Source organism: Melanostigma gelatinosum (genome assembly GCF_949748355.1).
Source record: "Melanostigma gelatinosum genome assembly, chromosome: 24".
Taxonomy (NCBI): Eukaryota; Metazoa; Chordata; class Actinopteri; order Perciformes; family Zoarcidae; genus Melanostigma; species Melanostigma gelatinosum.
The window spans coordinates 7,428,052-7,450,931 of NC_136657.1; the positions used below are offsets into that span (position 1 = coordinate 7,428,052).

At 48.0% G+C, this 22,880-nt stretch overlaps 1 protein-coding gene across 8 annotated transcripts in view; it reads left to right on the top strand.

Moving 5' to 3' along the window:
• Positions 1 to 1,572: 1,572 nt before the first annotated feature.
• Positions 1,573 to 22,880, top strand: part of r3hdm1 (R3H domain containing 1) — a 33,978-nt gene continuing 12,670 nt past the window's right edge. For 6 of the 8 annotated variants that reach the window (XR_013773089.1, XM_079296168.1, XM_079296170.1 and 3 more), the window contains exons 1-13: positions 1,573 to 1,630; positions 8,909 to 9,068; positions 12,366 to 12,567; positions 14,775 to 14,792; positions 15,397 to 15,486; positions 17,846 to 17,969; positions 18,970 to 19,048; positions 20,062 to 20,121; positions 20,296 to 20,436; positions 20,577 to 20,685; positions 20,874 to 20,969; positions 21,340 to 21,365; positions 21,643 to 21,696. Coding sequence is in view for 7 of the 8 variants with exons in the window: in XM_079296168.1 (XP_079152294.1) it covers positions 12,406 to 12,567; positions 14,775 to 14,792; positions 15,397 to 15,486; positions 17,846 to 17,969; positions 18,970 to 19,048; positions 20,062 to 20,121; positions 20,296 to 20,436; positions 20,577 to 20,685; positions 20,874 to 20,969; positions 21,340 to 21,365; positions 21,643 to 21,696 (959 nt within the window). In the remaining variant the exon portion in view is untranslated. The remainder of the gene's footprint in view (positions 1,631 to 8,908; positions 9,069 to 12,365; positions 12,568 to 14,774; positions 14,793 to 15,396; positions 15,487 to 17,845; positions 17,970 to 18,969; positions 19,049 to 20,061; positions 20,122 to 20,295; positions 20,437 to 20,576; positions 20,686 to 20,873; positions 20,970 to 21,339; positions 21,366 to 21,642; positions 21,697 to 22,880) is intronic. The other 2 variants (XM_079296171.1, XM_079296172.1) reach the window with 2 other exon arrangements.

The following is a 22,880-nucleotide window of genomic DNA, read 5'->3' on the forward strand; positions in this document are numbered from 1 at the left end:
TCATCCGTTTCCTGGACCCTGGTTTGAAGCAGGAGGGGAAAAAACATTGGTGAACTAAGTTGTACAAATGAATGTAGAGCATCTATTAGACATTAAAGAACCCTTTTGTTTGCCGTATTTGTGGTTGATTTAAACATGTTTTATAAAAATGGTAATAAGCATTCCTCTGCTGCCAACCAGCACTGACAGGAATGCCATTTTTAGAAGCTGGGTGACGCAGTGCGGTGGACAAAGACGGTCCGAGATGGTAAAAGTCCCCCGTCTCAGCAGCCCCCGGTTACAACAGCATATTTTTAGTGTTACCTCACTTTAGCTGGCGCTGGCTGTCCTGGTCTGTCCGGGCTGACGTTTCTGCTTTTGTTATTTAGCTACAGATATTGGTGAGCGTACACCGACAACCACACGAATCTTGTGTCTGAAATAGTAACAACTCCCCAGTAACAACAGCATTCGGATAGAAGTCAGAGAAACAAGCTGTGGCTACAGTAAATGAAAAAAGTCCTATGTTTAGTGTATTACGCACTTAATATACCTCAAAATAATAAGAATACATTTATAATTCCATGTAATTGCAAAAAACACAAATTATATTTAATAGTTAATTATCAACCAAAACCACCATATACCTTTTAAACTTTATATACCTTTATTTAAAATATTTAAACTTAAATAAATCAGCGATGTATTAGCGGACCGAAAGAACAAGTTGCCAGTTTAGGGGAAAACATCTACTTAATACTCACTTAAGTATGCAAAAGTTATAACCACCTAAAGAAGTCAGGTTGTAGCGCATGGCACTGGAGCTAGCAACTCAAACCGGAAGTAAACAAACGTGCCTATAGAAATAAAAGCACCACTCGTACTTAAACCCACAGATTCATTATTTTATATACCGGATACGCATTCATGTTGTATTTGACTCTCGTACCTAGCTACCATGCGAGATGAAAACACGTACCGTTAGATGTGTAGAGAGGAGGAAACTAGCAAGCTAACATAAATGCTCTGCTTTTACGTAATGTGTGCTATAGCTACATGTCACGTGCTGCTCTAAGCAGAGCCAGACAGACACATGCCTCGTGACTCAGGAGCAGTACTCGGTCACTTAACAATACACGTAAAAGTAGTGTGCTGGTAAAGCTAAATATCTTTTGTTGGTGTATGCGTGGTTTGCCTACCCGGTGAGACGGTGCAGAGAAGCGCAGCAATATAGTTGTTAATGAAACAGCGGACTGAACTGAATCACTAAAAAAAGTTTCGCGGGAAATGTAAGGTTCACTCGGTTTAAACCACCGGGGCAGCACGCAGTCAGTCAACGCTGAGTAGTCAATGCAACTTCCTTGCACTTTACGAACTAATGTCATCACAAATCACATAAAACAATGAAAGGCGTCAATGTTCAATGATATGTGCAAAAAATGACGAAATTGTCAAACAAACCGCGAGCATGCGTGCTGCCACAACACCAGCAACGACGAGACGTGACTTATTTCCAACACCCTACGTATCGGACGTGAGGATCTGACGCACTGCCAGGCTGCTCGACTCCTCCGTGTCTCCTTCACTCCGCCACAAACACTAGCTACTTCACCCTTGGTTGACGGCTGAGCACCGATTGTAAAGCAAAGCGGTAAGGCAACATTAGATATCTGCAGTATCTTGTCTTGTCTAACCGGGTTGTTGTAATCATGTAACACGAGCTCCTTACCAGTAAACATCTCTCGTGCTACTGCGGGACAGCGCAGGTCGCCCGGTGTTTAGCCGTTTTTAAGCGTAATGGTCGTTAGCTTAGCACAAGACACGACACAACGCCAAATGTGGCTCACAATGTTGCCTTTTGCTCTTCGGCTAAACGCACACACCTCGCAAGAAAACGCCGTCTCCAAAATGTATGCGACCGTTCTTACATTCGGCGTTCGTCCGAAAAAAAGCAAATGGCAGCAGTTGAATGATAAAGCGTAATTCAATAACTTTCAGGCCTGGTACGAGTGTTTCTCTGCTGCTAATATGCGGCAACGAGCAGTGTGCACTCACGGTTAGCCATTTCAATACATTGAGCTTTCATTGAGCTGTTACGCTGCTTGTGCAAATGTCTTATCGGCCGAATTTTAGTTACGTGTGTCAATTATCAGATTGAAACGTCAAATGTTGTCCGGGGTTCGTGGCTTCGACGGTACCGAGGAAACGATAAAAATGGCCAAATTTGTAATGGAGTCTGGTGCCACGAGCTCGCGGTGTAATAGCGAGCGGACAAAATCGCTATAAACGATTAATCAAATGCATTTTCTTTCCATTCATTCAGCACACCTTATTTCTGATATGAAGCCACTCATAATGGGGTCTTCGTGGCAGATACGTGCTTGTCAATGAGACATTTTAATGGTCGATGGAAGACTACATAGAGAAACAAGTCTCACGCTAATTAATCAAGCCCACGTATTAATAAATGGCATATGACGCTAAGTAGTTTACCAAATAAGGGCAAAAGGCGGTTAATATTGTGTTTCTGCAGTGACATAAAATGCATCTATCACTAAAATAGGCTTGTCGCATGAAATTTAATTGTAAATATGAGTTTTAAAAAAAAGAATGATGTAGTGCTGCTTTGCACACAATCAACCACCAACACATTTGATGGTTTTAATATTAATAAAATAAAAATAATGCCTTTTATATAGTAGCATCTTAACATTGACATATACAGTAGTTGAGCAGATCTCCATGAGAGATTATAAAGGTGGACATTGAAACCTGATTAGAAGTAGATTTATGTTCGTGAAGGCACCATAAATCATACATCTAACAACTCATTTTTGATACACGTGTATACTAAGTGACCCACGCCGGCTGTGATTCCGATGCACTGACCCCGACTGTCATCTGTAGGCTTGATAAGAGACGGCACCGAGAGTTTACAGGTTGCCACCACTGATGGTATCGTTTTCATGAAGGCACCAGCGGAGCCTGGTGGGTGGAGAGTGGATGCTGGCTCAGTCCCTCCGGCTGCTGTTCTGCAGAGTGGAAAGAGATGATGCGTTAATCTTTGCCGGGGCTGGCGGACTCCGCCGCTGCACATGCCGCCGTTGCGTGTTGTGACCGTCATTTCGTGTCGGCTAATGTGGAACTTCCTCGTGTTTGAGGGATGTGGTGATGCAGATAAATGTGGGGTTTTTTTGTCACAGAAAAAGTACACAAAATCTTCGCTCTAATTCTCGTGCGATTGTCTGCCCTCGGTGTCGCACCCCTCCAGAGGCTCAGAATAAACGCTAATAATTGTTTGCCATAACCGTTTTCACCCCGCCGCCACTCTGTTGACCGTTCATTACGCAGGTTAGGGCGCATTTGGAGCTGATGACATTATCAGATATTGAAAGGGGGGGGGTTGAGGATGCTGTGCAATAGCTTTCGCCCAAGATGTGGGCCCCAACGGCTAAATAATTCATCGCCTCCCAGGGAGGGTGGGGGGATCTCTCCCGCTCCCATAATATTTGGTCCGGGCCATTAAATAATTCATCCGCCGATCCGTAAATTGTTTGTCCAATCGGTAACCTTTTTTCACGAGATTAAGGGGGATAAATAAATTCATCAGAGGCCACGGCGTAACGAACGGGAGTCGCGAAACGGTGCCGGTTGCTAAGTGACAGCGGGAACTTTTTTTTTTTACGCCCACCGTGTTCGCTGTTAATGACCTGAGTGACGGAAAGGACAGAAAACACAATCACGATGTGGCGGTCTCCACTTGGGGACACAGGACCTGCTTGCGAACCCCAGCGTCTTTGACAGCCTGTCAGTCACTTTGCGATGGAAGTGCGTAGATTATCTCCAGAGTGTGTCTTTGTTACGCGTACAGACCGAATTCTTGGTCTTTAATGACATAAACAAGCCACGTGAATTCTGGTGGGGGCTTGATCCGATTCACCCCCCCCCCCCCCCCACCGTTAAATCGTCTAAAGGCAGATTTTGGTGAACTGGAGGTGGAGCGGTTTTGATCGTGCACAAGCAGCTGCTCTCCTCCCTCACTGCAGTCAGCGCATTGTTCTCTAGCTGCTCCGCGGAAAAAGCTTGTGTGAGATTTGCCGAAAGCCGAGTGTCTTTATTGCAGTGTTTTACTCGTCTTGTCTGGGTAATGGGTGGGTGTTTCAGGTGGTGTCTCTCTCTCTCTCTCTCGCTCTCTCTCTCTGAGTCGGTGGGATTAGCCTTGCGTGTGAGGAGCAGGGTGCCAGCTTTAATGGGAAGGTGGCCCAGTGAACAGCTCGGCCTCTCAGCGCCCAGCGCCTCCCCATCGACTCTCCACCTGGTCTTTGAGCACCTAGCTGGCCGCGGACGCATCGATCCCGTCCCCCCATCCTCCTCCCCCGTTTGTCTTTTTTTTCCTCCCTCTTACCGCTCTACCTCCCACCCTCCCCGTTTTTTGCTCATCTTCCTCTCGTTCTCCTTCCATCCGTCCCATGTCCCTGGCTGCCCTTTCCTCCTCCTCTTCCTCCTCTTCCTCCTGCCCCCGCCTCCATCCTAAAGCAGAGTGGCTAATGAAGAGCCCCATTTAGCCGGTGACTTTGGTTCAGTCGGCGCTCCGTAGCGCCGGCCGGCCTCGGGCCGCCGTGACTGGCTGTTGAGGCTCTGACATCACACGGGGGCCAGCTGTTGATTTGCCGCTGTCTCCAAGGCTGGCTGGCTTGATGGGTTGTGGCAAGTAGACTTGTGCTCGCGCAGCACTCTCCCTCCCTCCTTCCCTCTCTCTCTCTCGCTCTCTCTCTTTGTGACACCCACTCTCCCTCACCCTCTCCCTTTTTACACTCCCCTCTCCCCGTGTTCCGCTCTCACTCAGTCGAGCGGGCGAACAGGAGGCAGCAGGGAGCTGCCGAGGAGCGAGCTGGGAGGCGACTCCAGCCTCCTCTCCAGCAAATAGTGCCTCCTGTACAATGGAAACTAAACGGTTGAGTAGCAGAAGGGATGGAGGGCAGAGTTGCCGGGGCAGGTAGGTCCTGCAGCTTCCAACCTCACGTGCTTTTTATTCATTTGTTCATCTTCATATTTCTTGTTTATTGTTTAGTTCTGCTTTTTCAACATTGTCTTTGTCGTATTGATTTTTCTGCCTTAGGTGAGCGCTTATTGTATTCTTGGTAATCCATGAGAAAATCATTTTCTGCTCCCTTGTATACCATCGCATGGCAGCGAGCTAGTAAGCGAGTGTTCGGCCGTGAGATCCGGCGAAGCCGTCATCGGTGGCCGCGTGTCGGCTTCGCCGAGCCAGAGCTCCCCAAATCCCCTCGCCCCGGCTTGCCAACGCTGCCTCTGCTTTTCATTCGGAGGATAATTAGCCGAGATCAGCCAATAAGAGGCTTCGCTTCCGCATTGTTCTCCAGCCAAGCTCGTGCTCTCTCTCTCTCTCTCTCTCTCGCGCTCCCCTGTTTGTTCTGCAGGTGTTGACTGCAAATGGACTTTTAATGAGTCTGGCAGACTTTTCTTTTGCTTTTTGAGTTATTCTCCTCTCATAGGGATCCATAGATTAAAACTGCTAGACTTGCATGTTAGTTTTTCAGTGTTTATTGTTCCACCCCTAATTGCCTCGATTGATATTCCCTGGAATCTCTCCTGTGGGAAAGGTAATGGATTACCTTCGCTCTGCTGTGGATTTAATTTATTAATGCCAGCTGACGGCGCCTCTAGCCTCATGCGACCCGGAGGCAGAGCGAGAGGCGCAATTAGAGGCTCATTTGAGCCTGTTTGTTTTTTCCGGCGAGTTCAGTCTGAGCCATTAGAGGCAGTTCCTTAAAAACCGCCGCTCGCCTCGGTCACCTCGGAAATCGAGGCAAGCGGCATGTGAAAGCGATATAATTTCATACGCTTTTACACTTATCGTTTTTTCAGGTCCAATTACACAGCTCCCCTGTCAGCGCTCGCCTCGCTTCGCAATTAGCAGGAATGGCTCGAAAAAAGGGGAGATTAGTCACTCAGTTTAGCGAAACGGCGAAATCAATTCCGTCGCAGCGTCACGAGTGCAAACCGGCATCAGCGAGCTCATTAGCTGTTTATTTGATGTCTGATTTGTATCAGTTTGCGTCCTGCGCTCCATCGATTCCACTCCAATTAATTGCGTAAAAATGTAAACGCGTGGCATCACTTGCTGTGTTAGCCTGTGTTTAGGAAATGTACGATTTCAGAACTCAGCCGAAGCGTGAGTGGTATTTGTTTTCTCCCCAATCTGGAGCAGGTGAGGTGACACCGAGCTGCAGACCCCCTTCAGCCACGGCATCACCTTTTGTATTCGAGTCGCTGCTTTTGTTTCCCCCGATACTCCGTTCAAGTTTTCTACATCTCTGCAGACAATATCACAGCTGTTTGAGGCTCCGCTTTCCCAATTTTTTTAATGTGACGCTCGCAGTAACAGCAAAAAAAAGCTCATCGACGGCAATACAGCGTGATTCTTTTTTTTTTTTTCAAGGTGCGAGCCACTTCTCGCTTAGAAATCAACGGCGGATTTGCTTCCTGATCCTTCAGAGGCTCTCGAAAGGTGACTGCTACCCCCCCTCCCTCCCTCGTGCTAGGGATGGAGTAGCAGATAGAGGGAGGGAGGGAGGGATTGAGGGTCCTCGACTTCTGTTGAGCCGCGTTTTTAGCTCCGGACAAGAGCGCCGATCCACGCAGGGCAGAACGGAGCGGAGGGAAAGGTCACCCCTTTTGCAGGAGAGAGAGGGAGAGAGTGAAGGGGCAAAATAAGTGTGTTGAAGTGTGCTTGCTCGCCTGTTCCCGTGTGTGCGTGTGCGTGTGTGTGCGTGTGTGTGTGTGTGTGTGTGTGCGCGCGCATGTGTGCCATCACCAGTGGGCTTCGCCGTGATTGAAAAATTTCTCATCAGCTCGCCGCCGAGCGTTAAGAGCCCGGTGTATGATTAACTCGGCTCAGTTGTCGGCCACCCTCATGACCCCTTTGTGCGTTTTTGTTTTTTGAGAATTGATTTCCATCAAGAACATGCACGCAGCGGAGGCTGTGCGGCGTCGATCAAATCGTGTTTTCTTATTGTCTTCCGTTTGATTTGTGCGACTTTTATTTCTATGTATCCTGCATTGCCCCCCGTCTACTTGAGCATCTCTGGGTTTCGACACATTCATGTGTTTGTGCTGGTATTGCGTTCAGGTGTGATGCATCAGTGTGTGTGTGTGTGTGTGTGAGAGAGAGAGAGAGAGGTTGCACAGTGATAAAAGGTGGCGTTAAGGGGCGGTGCAACTCTGAAAGACGCCTCAGGGAGCCTCCTTTAAGGTTGCTGCGCTCTGCGGCGACTGCAATACCAATGAACCACTCCCTGTTCAGCCACAGCACAGTGCTGGAGGACGCACCGGTTCACATGCTGAGTGTGTGTGTGAGAGCGTGTGTGTGTGTGTGTGTGTGTGAGAGTGTGCGTGCGTCCTAAGGTGTGTTTTTAAGCAGCTGAGTACCAATCAAATGTAGACGCTTCCCTGCATCTGTCAAAACTTCTTTTTTTTTTGCAGTGCATTGACATTAGCATTCGCAAGACAAGTCTCCTGCGCACACACACACACACACACGCACACACACAGAGGCTCAGTGTGAAGTCCCGAAGCCCGCTCAGCAGCTCCGGTCATAAAACCTGGAGTGCCGACGGCCGGACTCACGCTGTCAGAACAACTTTTTCACTCTGCGTGCGTTTATAGCTGCAGGACCAGCACTGGATCACAGAGCTGCCCCCCCCCCCCTCCCCTATTTTCTTCAGACATTTAGCCGGCGCTTTTATTCGCAGCGCCTCGAATTTGGCAGCGCTTTTGCAAATCCAGAGCCACGGCAGCGAGACGACGCTCCCGCGTCACGCCAGAGGAGGGAAGCAGGAGGGTAACGATAAGAGGGGGGAAAGATGGAAGCTGTCTAGAGAGCGCCAACGCGCGGTGCTCAATTACCGCCCACAAACTGCGTGTCCTAGGTTGTGTACTCTCCAGATGTAAGTAATTATAGAAATGACATCAACATTGATGGATGAGTCCTGCCTCGGGCCTCGCACTCGTCCGTCTGCCAGCGCCAGGGAGAGACGCGACAGCCCGACGAGGACGTTTTCTCCCCCCCCCCCCCCCCCCCCCCTCACAAAATTTGCTGAAATGCCAAACGGCAGTCGGAGAACTCAACGTTAAGCGGTCCTGTTTAGGTCACTCGTGGTGATCGTGGTTGGTCAGGGCCGCTAAAAGCACCAAATGACGCCACGTCGCTGCCAAGGCCCCCGGCTGCTGCTCCCAACACAGAGCCGGATTTGTATCGATGTTTCGTTACAATGTTTAAGTGAAGCCATATGAAAGAGTGATCGGTGTCACTTCCACACAGCGAGGCCTACAGCTTGTTAATCAAACACGGTTATCGGGTCGGTACTCGGTATCGACCCGAGACCCAGATATCGGGACCTGAACAGTCAGATCGTTGCCTCGCTACACTAAAGCAGTTTGGGGTTTGGACTGCTGGTCAAACAAAACAACACATTTAAAGATGCCACCCAAAGATAGCGCTGCAGTTCAGCTGGAGGGGAATTTGCCAGAAAATAAGAGCTTGTTCGCCGGGCGATTTGCAATTCATGTGCCACCAAATGGCAGAGGATTTTTGAGCTGAGAAATGCCATCTTCCCCCCTCCGCTCCCTGAATTCCTAATGCGCAAGGTTTTTTTTTTACGAGGCTGGCGGGGGGGGTGCCTCAGCCGCACTCCCATCTCTGCGCTCATCAATTATTCATGGGCCACATGCACGCACAGTCCCAGAAATACACACTCCCAACTTTTTCTTTTTGCTCCGACGCGCTGATATCTCAAAGAGTTGCTGACGTCCAGAGCCCCCGCTGTCAGTCCGCTCGACCCCGAGTGTCGGTGCGCCCCTGACCTCTCCGACCCGGCTAACCCCCCCGTGCCTCTCTCGCCCGCAGGTCAGCAGGGGTCATGAGGGCGTCGGAGGCCCCGGTTGCCGTTCAGAGCAGCTGAAGCAGACATGGGCAGAGAAGTCTCAAATGGCACCGGCAGGCTCAGCCTCATCGACCTCACCAGCAGCATCCTCCTTCGCCGCGACCACCACTGGCTACACAACAAGTACGTCACCCTCTTTACTTCTGTTTGTCAAGAATAGGCGGTGAGACGCTCATTTCCTTTAAACCTACACCATTCATTTCTCACCTGATCTGATTCCCCAAATGCACATAGAGCCCTTTTCCCCACCAGTAGTACAATGTTATCAACAAAATAGTTCGATCAAAGATGACCAATACCCAAACAAACATGTTCAGCCTTAAGACCAGCATAGTGACGCCGAGGACTCCGCTAGAAGCACAGTGATGAAGTGTTTCTCAAATAAATGTGCTGTAAATGGAGAAAACTTTGTCAAATGTTAATGGCAGCCAAGCGTTAAACTAGTTTACAGCAATGTGATATGGTTTGTGTATCTTCAAACTAATGGTTTGTGTAGTTTCCCTCCTGCTACATTATCGCATCATGAAAGCAAATAGCACGATATGACATTACAATATTAAGGGAGCCTTTTATATATATGTATATGTATATATTTATATATATTTATATATACATATATATGAAAAATGTGGTGATGTCCGTTTTCCGTCTCGCTCATAAGAGACCAATTTGCGGCTCCTTTTTTAAATTCCCAGCCGTTCCCTTAATGCACCGCTGAGGATCAAATGATGATCCAGATTACTCATGCAGCCAAAAACATCAGGGATTCTGAACAGGCACGCGGCGCAATTACCTGCGCCGCGAGGGACGAGGAGGCGAAGTCGCAATGCATGAAAGTCTGGAGCCAAATTTAGTCCGACGCTCCGGTCCCGTGATGAAATAAGAAGAATGAATGATTCGGCGAGGGAGAAAACGGCGATCCGTCACAAGGCCCGGCTCTTGGAAAGAAAATAAATATAAATTTATATCTGTATATCTGTCCCAAAATTGCAAATCTACACTCGAGAGACTTCACTCATCAAAATGTCAGCGCCAGATACTAAATATTCAAAGGCAGCGCGCGGCGCTCTGGAGTATTAAGCTGTTTTTCCTCTCCGAATGTAAAAATAATGTAAAGCAGCAGCAGCCGGCGTTGCTTTTTGTCAAACCCTCTGACAGGTCATTGAGATTCAACATCTGACTCTCCTGGTGCCCAGCTGCATTCCGGCTAACCTCTTAGCGCCGGCGGAGAGCGCCGGGCCCCGGCCCACAAGTCAATCACTCCCACGTAGAGGGAAATCTGGAACGCTCGCCGTCTCGGCCCCTTTTGGGACGGAGGTAAACGATCGCGATGGTGAGGGGCCGGAAACGCACCGGTTGAGCACAGAGCAGGCGCCGTCGTGTGCGTTTCCAGGTTTGATGTGAATTGCGAACGAGCCCGTTTCTAATTAACCTATTAATCATCGCTCTCGTGTAGCAGATGTCAGCCCCTCCCTCCGCCTGTCTGCGCGTGTGTTTTCGCTGCGTGGGGGCCCGACTGCATAATGAGGGCGCATCGGCAGGATGCGCTCGCACCACGACTTCAACACACGGAGGTCACGGCATTGCACAGTTGTTTCACGCAGCGGGCCATAGGTGCAAAGCCGCAAACGTTAATGAGTTATTTCATTTTTTATTTTTTTTTATTTTTAACTCGCTCGAATTAACTTCTCAATGTTTGAACCCGAGTCATTAAATCAGCCGTAGTCTGGAGTGCAACGTGCATGCTTGAGCTGCTCTTCTTCTTTGGTAAAATCTGAAAGTGGACTCTTTCACCTTCTTCCCGCCTTTACATACTGTGTGCCGGTAATTCACGTTTTTTGGACGACTGCACCCAAAAATTCAATTGGAAACGTTGCCTTTGCGACTTCAAGCTCATGAAAGCACACTTTTATAAAATACCTTTTGTAAATGATGTAGGCTCTTCCACATTTCTGCTGTGGAAGCTGAATATTACGGAAAGGATTTCGTTACCAAATTTAGTTTAATACTAAATCAAACCTTTTAATATGGTTCAGTAGGAGTGTTTCCGTCTGTACACGTCGGGGGCGTTTTAAAATTTTTCCAATTGTTGGTGCTCCAAAAAAAACCGCTTGAAGGCGGTTGGGCGCAGCTCTTGACCCTCCCCGCCTCCTTCCGATACTTCCAAACATCGATGTCAAAGGTTTATTTTGAGTGGAGACCCGACGCTGCAGCCCGAAGCTGTCTCACTGGACACTAACTGTGCCCGCCCCCCCGCTGTGTCTTGTCCAATCGCGTCCATTGTCTGCGGCTGAGCAGCTGCAGAGCCGCGAGGCCGACAGAAAGGAGTGACTGATGATCACAGGCTGTGTGGATGACACAAACCGCACCTCTCCTCCTCCTCGCGAGCCCGCCGGGCGACTTCATAGACCTTCCTCTCGGCGCACATCGAGTTTCTCCGCCAGTGAAGATCGTTAGTCGCACCTGTGTTTCCACCACCACGACGACTCTAAATGGCCGCTATGAAATCATTAGTCGGGCGGCATTCCCGCTGCAGTGTTGTGGCTCGCTCTTTCAAAATAAAACCCGCGAGAAAAATGACACTGAGCGCGCCGCGGATGAGCAGGTGCTTTGCTGCGGGCCTGATTTAATGATGCAGCTTGAACAAGTAAGTTTGATTTATTACTTTATGGAAGAATATCTTATTTCATGTCAAGTTTATCGTCTAATTTGACTTTTATAGACCTTAATGTCATTGTAATACCTCATGTATACACTATACCTTTAACGTAGGCCTGTGTTATTGTATGTAATGATTATGCCGCTGCTTCCTACTCTACAGTATCCACAGATTGTAGAAAAGAAGGGTGAGGACCGTGACTGGAGGATTCTACAGCCGTTGGACACACCCAGGATTCTCAGTGTTATAGTGTTTATGTTTATTTCTGAATGTACAAAGCAATTTGGTTATTTGTGTAAAAATAAAATCTGACAACTAGTGAAACGGTGTATTATTGTGTTGGTATATGCATTCAAGTCTCATCTTAGTCAAAGAACTATTTTCGTCTAGTTTTAGTCAATCGCATGGGAAAAAAGGTCGTTGACGAACATGTTGTTAGTTTTCGTTGACGGGATGAACACTGACCGATATCAAATCTTCTTTCATTATCATTACACGCACACTTAACTTATTTAACATCTTTAAAATGATTTTGTTCAATGAATCATGTGATAAACTTGACTTTGCTCTCTGCTCTCAAGCTATGTTCATCTGTACCAACGTATTCATTGAAATATCTGCTTCAAGCTAATCTCCAATTAAAAACTACTTGACCGTCTCAGAATAATATTTGGTCTCCAACTGTCTGTCCCCGAACATGCAACCAGTCTCAACGTTTTGTAGAAAACGCCCCTCACGGACATTCCTCCCGTCTCTTTCAGGTTCTCCGCATTCGCCAGCATCTCCCAGTAAGACTTTGCAATGAGAATGTCCGACACAGCCGACACTGAAACGATGAAGGTTTCCGAAGCCGCCGACGCGGCCCCGCCCCCGAAGGACAACGCCACCAACTCTGAGCTCGCCGACCAGAGCCAGGGCGGCCGAGACGAACACGGCAGCGGCAACAACAACAGGGACGCGCAGGTAAAGAACTGAATGAGCCGTCACGCAGTCATCTACTCGGGGAGTTTAGAGGAGCGGGAGTGATTTCCACTCTTTCCTCCACACTCGTCTCCATGAAAATTCAGCAAACGTCAAACACAAACTGCCCCGGGGATCTCCTGTCACCCGCGCCGTTCAAGACGGATTTTCTCGGCAGCTTCGGCTGTTATAATAATATTATTATTCCCCGGAAAAGCATAACTGCACGGACTGAAGATAATAATGCGGGGGCTTGACTGCCTCGTGATGGTCGGCCGCTACCGAAACCCGAATGTGGTAAAAGAGCATTAGGTTGTGGAAACTGGTGAATCTCATTTATCCTCTGCGGGAGTGAGAGGGGGGGGGGGTCCAGGGCACCTGAGATCACTTTCAAATAAACTGCTAATTAATTCGGTCTTTTTGTCATTGCAGCGAATGTGCTTTGGGGCCGTGAGCAAATTTGCACTTTTTAATTTGCCCTTTTCAAGTGAAAAGAGGTTTGCACTCACAGGTGGCGAAAACGACGCGCAATGCCTCCCGAGTGAGGAAATCCAGGAGGGGGAGAAGGATTTGGTCTTTTGGTCGCAGCCTAAAAATAGGATTCAGGCCAATCTGACCCTCGTGGTTGGAAGGGAGACGTCAGAGCGAGGGAGACCGGCAGGCAGATAATCTGGAGCTCAAATGCTGGCTTATCTACCGACTTCCTGCGTCTACGTTACCCCCTGGCGAGGAACAGAATGACAGCAACATGGGGGGGAGGGATCAAGGAGAGGAGGAAGGTGGGAAAGCAGGAGGGACGCGGTATTGAGGAATGAAGGGGGAGGGAAGAATAAAGTCATTTGAAAGGCGCATCCATCCAGAACAGCAGGAGCAGAAAGCGAGCTTAAATTTACACTACGTTAAGTTTGTTGGATGAAATAACACAATCCTCCTATTGGAAACATATAAAGTTGACTTCGTAAGCAATAAAACGCACCATTGCTCAATTCAATTCAATTTGCTGCTGCAGCCTTACCTGGTCTGGTATGACCAGCAGCTGAAAGGGGCTAATGATGGCAGATATTGACGTTTATATGACAACGCCGAGCAAAAACGTCATCTCCCCCTTTTTAGAAAACAAATGAGATTTGAGTTTTTGGTCAAAGTTTACACCAAGCAAGTCGCCCTCTTCCTCAATTCTCACCCCCGAAAGCAAAAGCTTTGTCCCTCTCCTTTGCACATCTCACCTGAAATCGACTTTGCATGCACCCCTGTCTCCTCCCCCTCGTGTTTTTCGTGACCTCTTCTTCTGCTCGTTTCCCCTCAAAACTCAGCCTCCGCGGTCACACGGGGATATACGCCGCAGGGACGCGCCGATGCTCCTGACCTTTTCCCGCTCGTCATTTTCCACAGCGGCGGAGGAGCCGAAGTTATTTCCGTTGCGTCGCTGTAAGGGCACCGGTTAAATGCCTGAAATGTTAAGAAATAGAGGAGGTAAGAAACGGGGGAGGGAGGGGGGAGCGGCGGTAGGTGTAACGTGGAAAAGCATTCCGACAGAGGAGAGAAAGGGACTGGGTGACTTTGCCACCATCTGCCTCCAGCGCTCCAGCTCCTGTCCTCTGCGGCAGGACAGGTGGCTGGTGGCTGTCCTACTTCTGCTGACTTCAGCCCTTTTCCCCCCCCCCCATTCTTTTATCTCCTGCCGGCATTGTTCGTTTCCCCACCGGCCCCACGCCGCTCAATTAGCCGGTGTAGCGGTGCGCTCACAGTCCCGGCCCTCTCCCCCCCACCTCCCTCTCCTCCATCCATATGTCCTTTCTGATTTCAGAGGACAGGTGGGAAGGACAGAGGTGTGTGTGTGTGTGTGTGTGGGCGCCACAGTGCAGCCGCTTTGATAGCATATGCTCTGCAGGAAACGCCAAATGCTCAACTTGAGGATTTCATGCTATAGGAATTTTTCACAGATCAATGCGAACACAACAGGAACACACACAAGTTATTTGTCTTCTTTTTTTTGCTCCCTTGGTATGAATTTGTTTAGTTCTTTTTCTGTTTTAAGGAGCAAGTAGCGCACACATGCACAAAATGCAGGCCGGTCATATTTAATTCAAACTTCTCCACTTTCCCGAAGTAACAATCCTGTTTGCCCGAACCGAGCTTCTGTGGTTTGATTGATTTCTCCTCCTGTGCATCCCCCCCCCCCCCCCCCCCCCCCCCCCCCCCATGGACAGGCCGTGAAGTACTCTAAGGTACGGTACGCTCCGACATGTGCATGCTGTGCAGGGATGCTCCAACCCGTGTAATGTGCACTTTGGATTGCGTTGTGTGCTGGAAGTTGTACCCGTGTGTCCTGTCGAGCACGCTGCTCCGGACGATGTTTAAAGACGAGCTGCAACGTGTTGAGATGCCATTACACGAGTGACAGTGGAGGCTGTGGTGTGAATCATGCCTGGGGAAAAAAAAAATGGACATGTCCCGTGTGCTTGCTTGCATTGCTTGTTGATGTTCCCACAGGGGGGAAAAACACGACACAGCCAGTGTTTATGTGAAAGTGAAAGTGCTTACTCCATCTTTTTTAAATTCAGAGTAGTTTGATGAAGTTATCTGCAGCCAGCTGGTCGACAATCATTTCAGCCGTCAGTCACTCGAGGAAAGACTTTTGTCAGCTGAACTGTGAAATGTTGAAACTGTATGGTGTGCCTGCAAGAATCGATCGAGCTCGCCGGCTGTTACTTGTTTTCACTCTTGGCCTGTCACTGTGATGATATTGATTCAATGGTGTGTGGTGCAGGCGTGTGTGTGTGTGCATGGTTTTAACTGTGGCCACTTACCTGCACCCTCCCCCTCCCTTAGTCCAACCCCAGGCTAAAGCTCGTGCGGAGCCTGGCGGTGTGCGAAGAGTCCTTTCCTTGCCCTATCCCTGAGCCTTCAGCAGCACCTCAGGTAACCGTCTCCGAACGACCAGAAGTGTGTTCTCATGAGGGATGTGCTGGTATGCAAGTCACTATCCGGCATGTGAAATATGCTGATGGCGACGATACCCGGAAATACGATAGCTGCTAAACTAGAGGTGGAGCGATTTAGAGAGGTGATTTATTCCCTCAGTAAACATTGTAAACATGAGTTTATGGTCTCAATCTCTAGTTTCAAGTCTTCTTCAATACAGCATGATGTTCATTTAGTACATTATGGTCCATTCATGGAATGTTTTTGTGCAAAAATTGATACCGGCACATCCCTAACTCGCATGCAACCACATCCGGAGCAGAACTCATCCCAGTCATCTCATCCAAACCCCGGCGTTCCGCCCACGTCCCCAAGCTACAAGCCCACACGCTGAAGTGCTGACCAGGGATCAGCCCTCGATTACAGCGGCTAGACCTCCGGTGCTTGATTAGCGGCCTTCGTCTGACAGCTGTGATTAAATACCCGCCGCTCGATGAAAACATCACGTCGGCGAAGTGCAGAGCGCCGACAGCAAGCCGGCCGTCAGTTTGCGAAATCAACTCTTTTATATATTTCTTTCCTCTCTGGAGGAACTTTCTCCATTACATGCCACTCTGCACAGCTCCTGGCATGCTTTCACACACACGCACAGGTGTGTTTGTTCCAGCCGTTTCAGCCAGTCAGCAGCGAGCGTCCCACAACCAGAGGGCGGGTTTTGTTCCCACAGAGGTCCCGCATCGCCTGCGCTCACACGACGGCCCGTATTACCGCCATCAATCATGTCGGGGAAATTACAATTTCCGCACCTCAGCTGTGGAGCACTCTAATTGAATACTCCCGATATTTCCCCCCCCCGCTACCCTTATTGGCCCCGGAGTCGAGACTCCTTCTGCGGCAGACTAACCTGGAGGGGCGAGGTAAAGCAATAAGGAGACGAAGAGGGAGAGCGCCCTGAGCTGTAACGACACCGATATTCATTCAGACCGTGATCCAATCTGAACATGTCCCCGTAGTTTGCATTATTGTCTCCGATGTCGAACTGTAAGCGGTAACAATAGGCTGCACGGATCTAAAGACCGTCCGAGGCATCTTTCCTCCCCGCCCCCCAGCTGTCAACTCCCACTCAACGGCTGACAGTCGAGTTTTTTTGTTTTTGTTTTGAGACTGACAGGGCGTTCATTACATATTCGTCTTCACGCTGCTTTTCCTTTATCTCGAGGTAAATGGGTGTCAGGGAACAAACGAGGCAGCTCGCAACAGCTGCACATCAACCGGGCGGCTTCCTTGTGATGCCGAGGGTGGCATTGAGTAGCAAAACATCACCGCTTCGTGCCAGGGGAGAACAAGAAAGAAAAATAAAAGAATCCTTTGGCTTTGACAAACACACACACACACGTATGAACTGGCTGTCACACAGTTTTTTCTCTCTGTCTCGCTGAGGCAATTAGTCATTTGCGTTCCTCATTAGCATATTACATTTTCACATATAGCCAGGAACGCAGCATCTCATTATCTTGCTCCGCAGCTGTTACGGGGATCGAACTCGTGACCTTTTTTTTTTTTTTTACAACCCCTGGTCATGCGCTGCTGTCCCTCCACCAGGTCACCCTCGTCTCTCCTTCATTCATTCATTCATTTCCCACACACACACACACACCCTGACCTCGGCCTCCCACAGTTGTGCGTTTAATCTACTTTGCGGAGCGCGCCTCTCTTCAGCTTTCCTTTCTGCCTTTTGTAGGATCGGCTGAAAAGCAAAACAGATTCTGCTCTGTGTGTGTGTGGGTGTGTGCGTGTGCGTGTGTGTGTGTGTGTGTGTGTGGCGAGGAAGACTGGGGTAAATCCAGGCCATTTTTAATAGATCTCACCAAAACATCTTCCATTCAGATTGCAGCACAGTCAATTTATTGTATTTCTTTACAGCGGAAAAGGGATTACAGCGAACTCCTTTTCAGGACTGAAATGTGCCGTGTTTTTTCAGGTGTCATAAAAACACACACGCTAATCTGACACAATAATTGCCATATGTGATTTGGAATTAGAGGACTCGGGCTTGGATGAAACCAGGGGAGTTTATTGCCGTGACCTCTTTCGCCCGTGATATTCCTCTAATTAACCTAGAACCTCCAGGCGAGATCATGGAGAATGAAACGCCTCATGTCCGTTCTTCGATCAGAGCACACTCGGGTCACATTTGGTATTTGAAGCTCTTGTAAAATGCTGCACGTGTGTGTGTGTGTGTGTGTACTAACACAGCATCTAATAAACACCTCGGCAAGATCCGTTTCAGGCGTGAATCTGTCCGTTTTCTTCTTCTTCTTTCCTCAATCTGAGTTTATTTTTTCCCGCCCAACAGGATGGATTGCGCCTCCAGCCCTTTGAAAAGGAAGAGCGAGCCGCGCAGGACCAAGCGGAGAAAGAGGACGGCTGCGACAAGGCGGACAAGCCCGAGAAAACGCAGAGAAAGATGCTGTCGAGAGGTGAGGACATGTTGTCGAAACCGCAGCGCTCGCTTTCAGAAGGGTCCGCGTAGATTTTCGGTTGTGAGGAGACCGCTGCCGGGGCGTCACAGTCTCTGGAGCAGAAATCTTCCCATTAGCACCTCGGCTTCCCTTCACATCAGGAACACCTGGGGCCTCATTTATAAACATTGAAAGATGCATGTGATTTTTTTTTTTCCCATCCCAAAAAAATGGAATTCATACATAGAGAACTTCTATTTTTAAACAGAATCACACTCGAGATCTTTTTTTTTAAATATATATTTTTATTTTGGTCGCATATGTCACTTAAAATGAAGCCAGATGCTTTAATGATAATCAATGTCACTTCTCATCTTTATAATTATATCTTCTACCAAAAGTAAACTTTTTTTCTTTTCTTTTTTTCCTCGGTGCCCTCAGGTTTGTCCGAAAGCGCTCCTGCGTTCGAAATGATATCTCATTACGGGCCGATAATTGCCGTGATTCAGTTAATTGCGACGAGCTCAAGGTGTTAAGCAATTATACGGATTCCCACAGGCGGAGTAAAAGGTGTCCGCTTCGCCTCTGCGGAGCAACACCGCTGATGAGGCAGCCGCCAATTAGCCCAGTCTCCCCGCCCCGGCTCCCACCCATGGGTCCCATCCTTTTTGTCGCTCCTACATGAGCTTTTTTTTTTTTTGGTGTCAACTTCGTTTCCCGACCACTTCCTCATTTCTTAAATGGTTCAGCTGGCAGAGCTCACTGCTGCTGATACAATTTAATTTTTTTTCTTCCATATTGGTCACACCAATAAGAACCACCAAATGGCAATGTCACCCTCAGACGCGTGGTCTGACTTCACAAATAGAGAGGCGTTTTATCGTTCATTTGTGGCGATAACGGGCCGGAACGTATTATTAATATTCGTACGAATGACATTATATTCAGAAAATCACGTTCGTAGCGTGTAACTTTTAGGGTGGAATCTCTCAACGTCATGTGTGTCTCTCTTGGTTAGATTCCAGTCAAGACTACACAGATTCAACTGGGATAGATCTCCACGAGTTCCTGGTCAACACGCTGAAGGGCAACCCCAGGTACGCTCCACACCCACACCTCAGAGACCCCCAGGAGGTCCGGTCCCACCTGGAGTACTGAATGCATAGTCTACCTTTACGGATATGGTACACTGTGATGTTTGGTTCTTTGTTCAGTGTTAAGTATTGCGTGTGCTGGTGTAGATGCAAGCATAGACTATTTATTTATTTTACACACATGATTTATTCATCATGGAGTTAATTTTTTCTGAATCTTTGGTTGATGATACTGACCTGGAAGACGTTGAGATCCCTGACTGAGCTTGAATTTCCTCGGTAGTAAAGGAAAGAAAAAGTCCCAAGGGTCTGAGATGATGTGTTCAGGGTCTGAGATGATGTGTTCAGGGTCTGAGATGATGTGTTCAGGGTCTGAGATGATGTGTTCAGGGTTTGAGATGATGTGTTCAGGGTTTGAGATGATGTGTTCAGGGTTTGGGATGATGTGTTCAGGGTCTGAGATGATGTGTTCAGGGTTTGAGATGATGTGTTCAGGGTTTGAGATGTAGTGTTCAGGGTTTGGGATGTAGTGTTCAGGGTTTGAGATGATGTGTTCAGGGTCTGAGATGATGTGTTCAGGGTTTGAGATGATGTGTTCAGGGTCTGAGATGATGTGTTCAGGGTTTGAGATGATGTGTTCAGGGTTTGAGATGATGTGTTCAGGGTTTGGGATGATGTGTTCAGGGTTTGAGATGTAGTGTTTGGGATGTGGGGTTCAGGGTTCAGGGGGGACATTGCGATTGGGCCTTAGAGGAGCTTGATCCCTGCTGGCTAGCATGCTAGCCGTTAGCTTTCTAGCTGCAGTATTCACCAACTAGCCCTATGAAGATACAGAGAAGGATTTTATTGTGCTACTGTCTGCTGTGACCGGGCCTTTAGGGAACTCACTACTACTATCTGGTCATTGATTGTGTTTCTTATGACCTAACAAGGAATGCCATAAATGATTATGAGCCCAATGTTTGCGTTTCAGATGTCTCAATAACAACCTCAATGTGTGTCATTTATCTATTTAGGGATCGAATCATGCTACTGAAGTTGGAACAGGACATCTTGGACTTCATCAGCAATAATGAGTAAGACACAGTGATTTAGATATTATTTAGCAGCTGACCTTACTATTGCCTATGGTCATGGAAGTCTTCTTTTCGTGAAAATTGATCAACATTACTGAAGTAGTGGTGTTGGTGTAGAACAACAGACTTCTACCACGTGGCTTATCCGTGAACCCCCTCGGTGTCTCCCTCCAGAAGCCATAAGAGAAAGTTCCCACCCATGACGTCCTACCACAGGATGCTGCTCCACCGCGTGGCCGCCTACTTCGGCATGGACCACAACGTGGACCCCAGTGGGAAGTCGGTGGTGATCAACAAAACCACCAACACTAGAATGTGAGCCCCTTGCATTACACCGTCCTGAATTTAAACGGAAAAGTTTGCCTGTTGGTGAACATATGTTCGCTGTCAGCGTCTGCTTGAAACTAAGCTTGTGTATCCCCCCCCCCCCCCCCCCCTTCCCCACTCACCGACAGACCCGATCAGAAATTCTCGGAGCACATCAAGGACGACAGGGCGGACGATTTTCAGAAACGCTACATTCTCAAACGAGACAACTCCAGCTTTGATCGCGAAGACAGCACGGTAGGTGTTTTATTTTCGTGTGTGTGTGCGTGTGTGTGTGTGTGTGCGTGTGCGTGGAAGAATTTTTTTTTTTTTTTCTACCAAGCTGTCACTTTCATTTCTGACATGTTGGTAAGAGTGGGACAATCTGGCGTCCCTGACATTTGTGTGTGCGTGTGTGTGTGGGTGTGTGTGTGTGTCCTCGCCAGATTCGAATGCGTTTGAAAGCTGACAAGAGGAGCAAATCGATGGAGGAGAGGGAGGAGGAGTACCAGCGAGCCAGAGAAAGGATATTCGCACATGAAGTGAGAGCTGTTTGTGTAGGCGGGCGGGGGAGGGAGGAGGAGGAGGAGGAGGAGGAGGGGGGGGGGCTTGTTGCACAAATCTTTGTGTCGTCTCTATTCATGTGCAAATTCAGTCGCATTTCTCGCTACCAATTATCGCTGCTGGATTTATGAATTCATTTTTTTCTCTCTGATGTGGAGCCAAATCCATCAAGTCCACATTTTGCAACCAGAGCTGGTTTTGCAGGTGCGCCGAGGTCAACGCAGCGTCGCATATCTTTACATGCAGGAAGTAAAACTGACTGACGCTGTAGCTCAAATGATCATAACGCAGCTTTCAGCGAATGCCAACACGAACAAACTGAATTGTGATTTTCTTTTCCACCCACAGGGAGATCACTTCATACTAGATCGGAGGTAAGTAGTCACATGATCGCTTTGCTTCACCGCTCACTGACTCGTGATTTTGCTCCATCTACTAAGGATGATATATTGTCAGTTAATTGGCCAATAGGAGAGCTGAAGCTCTTCAGATGACTTCTCCTCCTTAAATGATGTTCCATCCTGTTCTTTTTTTCTTTAAATGCTGGATATCTCATTCTCTCTCTCTCTCTCTCTCTCTCTCTCTCTCTCTCTCTCTCTCTCTCTCTCTCTCTCTCTCTCTCTCTCTCTCTCTCTCCCTCCTTCCCCTCAGCGCTCAGGATGAAGGCGCATGCATGAGCACCCAACAGAGGCGGCAAATGTTCAGGTAGGTCTGCCCCCCCACCACCCTCCGTCACACATCGCTCAGCTCCTTTTCAGATGGCTGCGACCGCAGGCGGAGAGAGCCCTTTGCATCGCCGTGCACCTTAATCGGCTTGTTCAGGAAGCAGGAGTGCTGATCTAAGGATTATTTGGGGGGTATTTTCGCCGCTCGGGGAAAGAAGCTTCTGATAAATGGGATTTTCTGCCCGTGTGAGACGGGCTATTGGAACCCCAGAGCTCGCCGATTACACCATGAGTAGGGCTGGGCGATATGGCCTAAAAAAGAAATCTCCGATTTTTTTACAAAAAATCCGATTCACGATTTAAATCGATTTTTTTCCCCCAAAATTTTTTGCAGATGACAGAAGCTGTTGAAAACAATTTTTTCTTTTATTTTGTGATGATTTTCCCAAGTAGGTTGATAAAAATAAAGTGCAAACAAAACCTGAACATTGTAGAAAGGTGCCTGTAGTATACAAAAAGTATTTGGTCACTCTTTTGTTTGCCTGAATCATTTAAATATAAAATTAAATTAAACATAACATTAAATGGCATTAAATAGTAGCCTTCCATTGTAAACAACTGTGCAAATGTAACTTTTTACAGTAAGCTTTTCTAACTGAATACACTGATACAAACACAGCATGAAATAAAATGTATGTGACCCTTTAACATTCACATTTTCAAAAGTGCAACATCTGATCTAACATCAACATAACATATTTTGCACAGTAAATAAGTGCATGTAAACAAAATCAAGTGCATTCACAACATAACCAACAGTATTAAACAGTAGTGCATGTTTTTTCTAAATATTTTTTGCCAGGAAGACAAGCCTGTCTACTACCTCTGGCTTCAGGCATGCACGGTGGCATGTAACAATGCCCCCCCCACACACTGAAAAGCCTCTCAGAGGGGGCACTTGTAGCTGGCACAGAGAGGTATTTCTTTGCTAAAGTACTTAGCCTTGGAAAGTTAAGTTGGTGACGCTTCCACCAGTCAAGTGGATCGGTGTCTGGGTCAACCTGCTGGACCACAGGTCAGTTGTTGCGGAGTAGAATGACATCCCCTCCAGCTCCGCAGAGATCCTTTGGCGTGTACTATTGTACAGCCGAGGCAAGGCAACGTCAGAAAAATGTTTACGGCTTGGTAGCACGTACCTGGGGTCCAAAGCTTTGAGACGGTGAA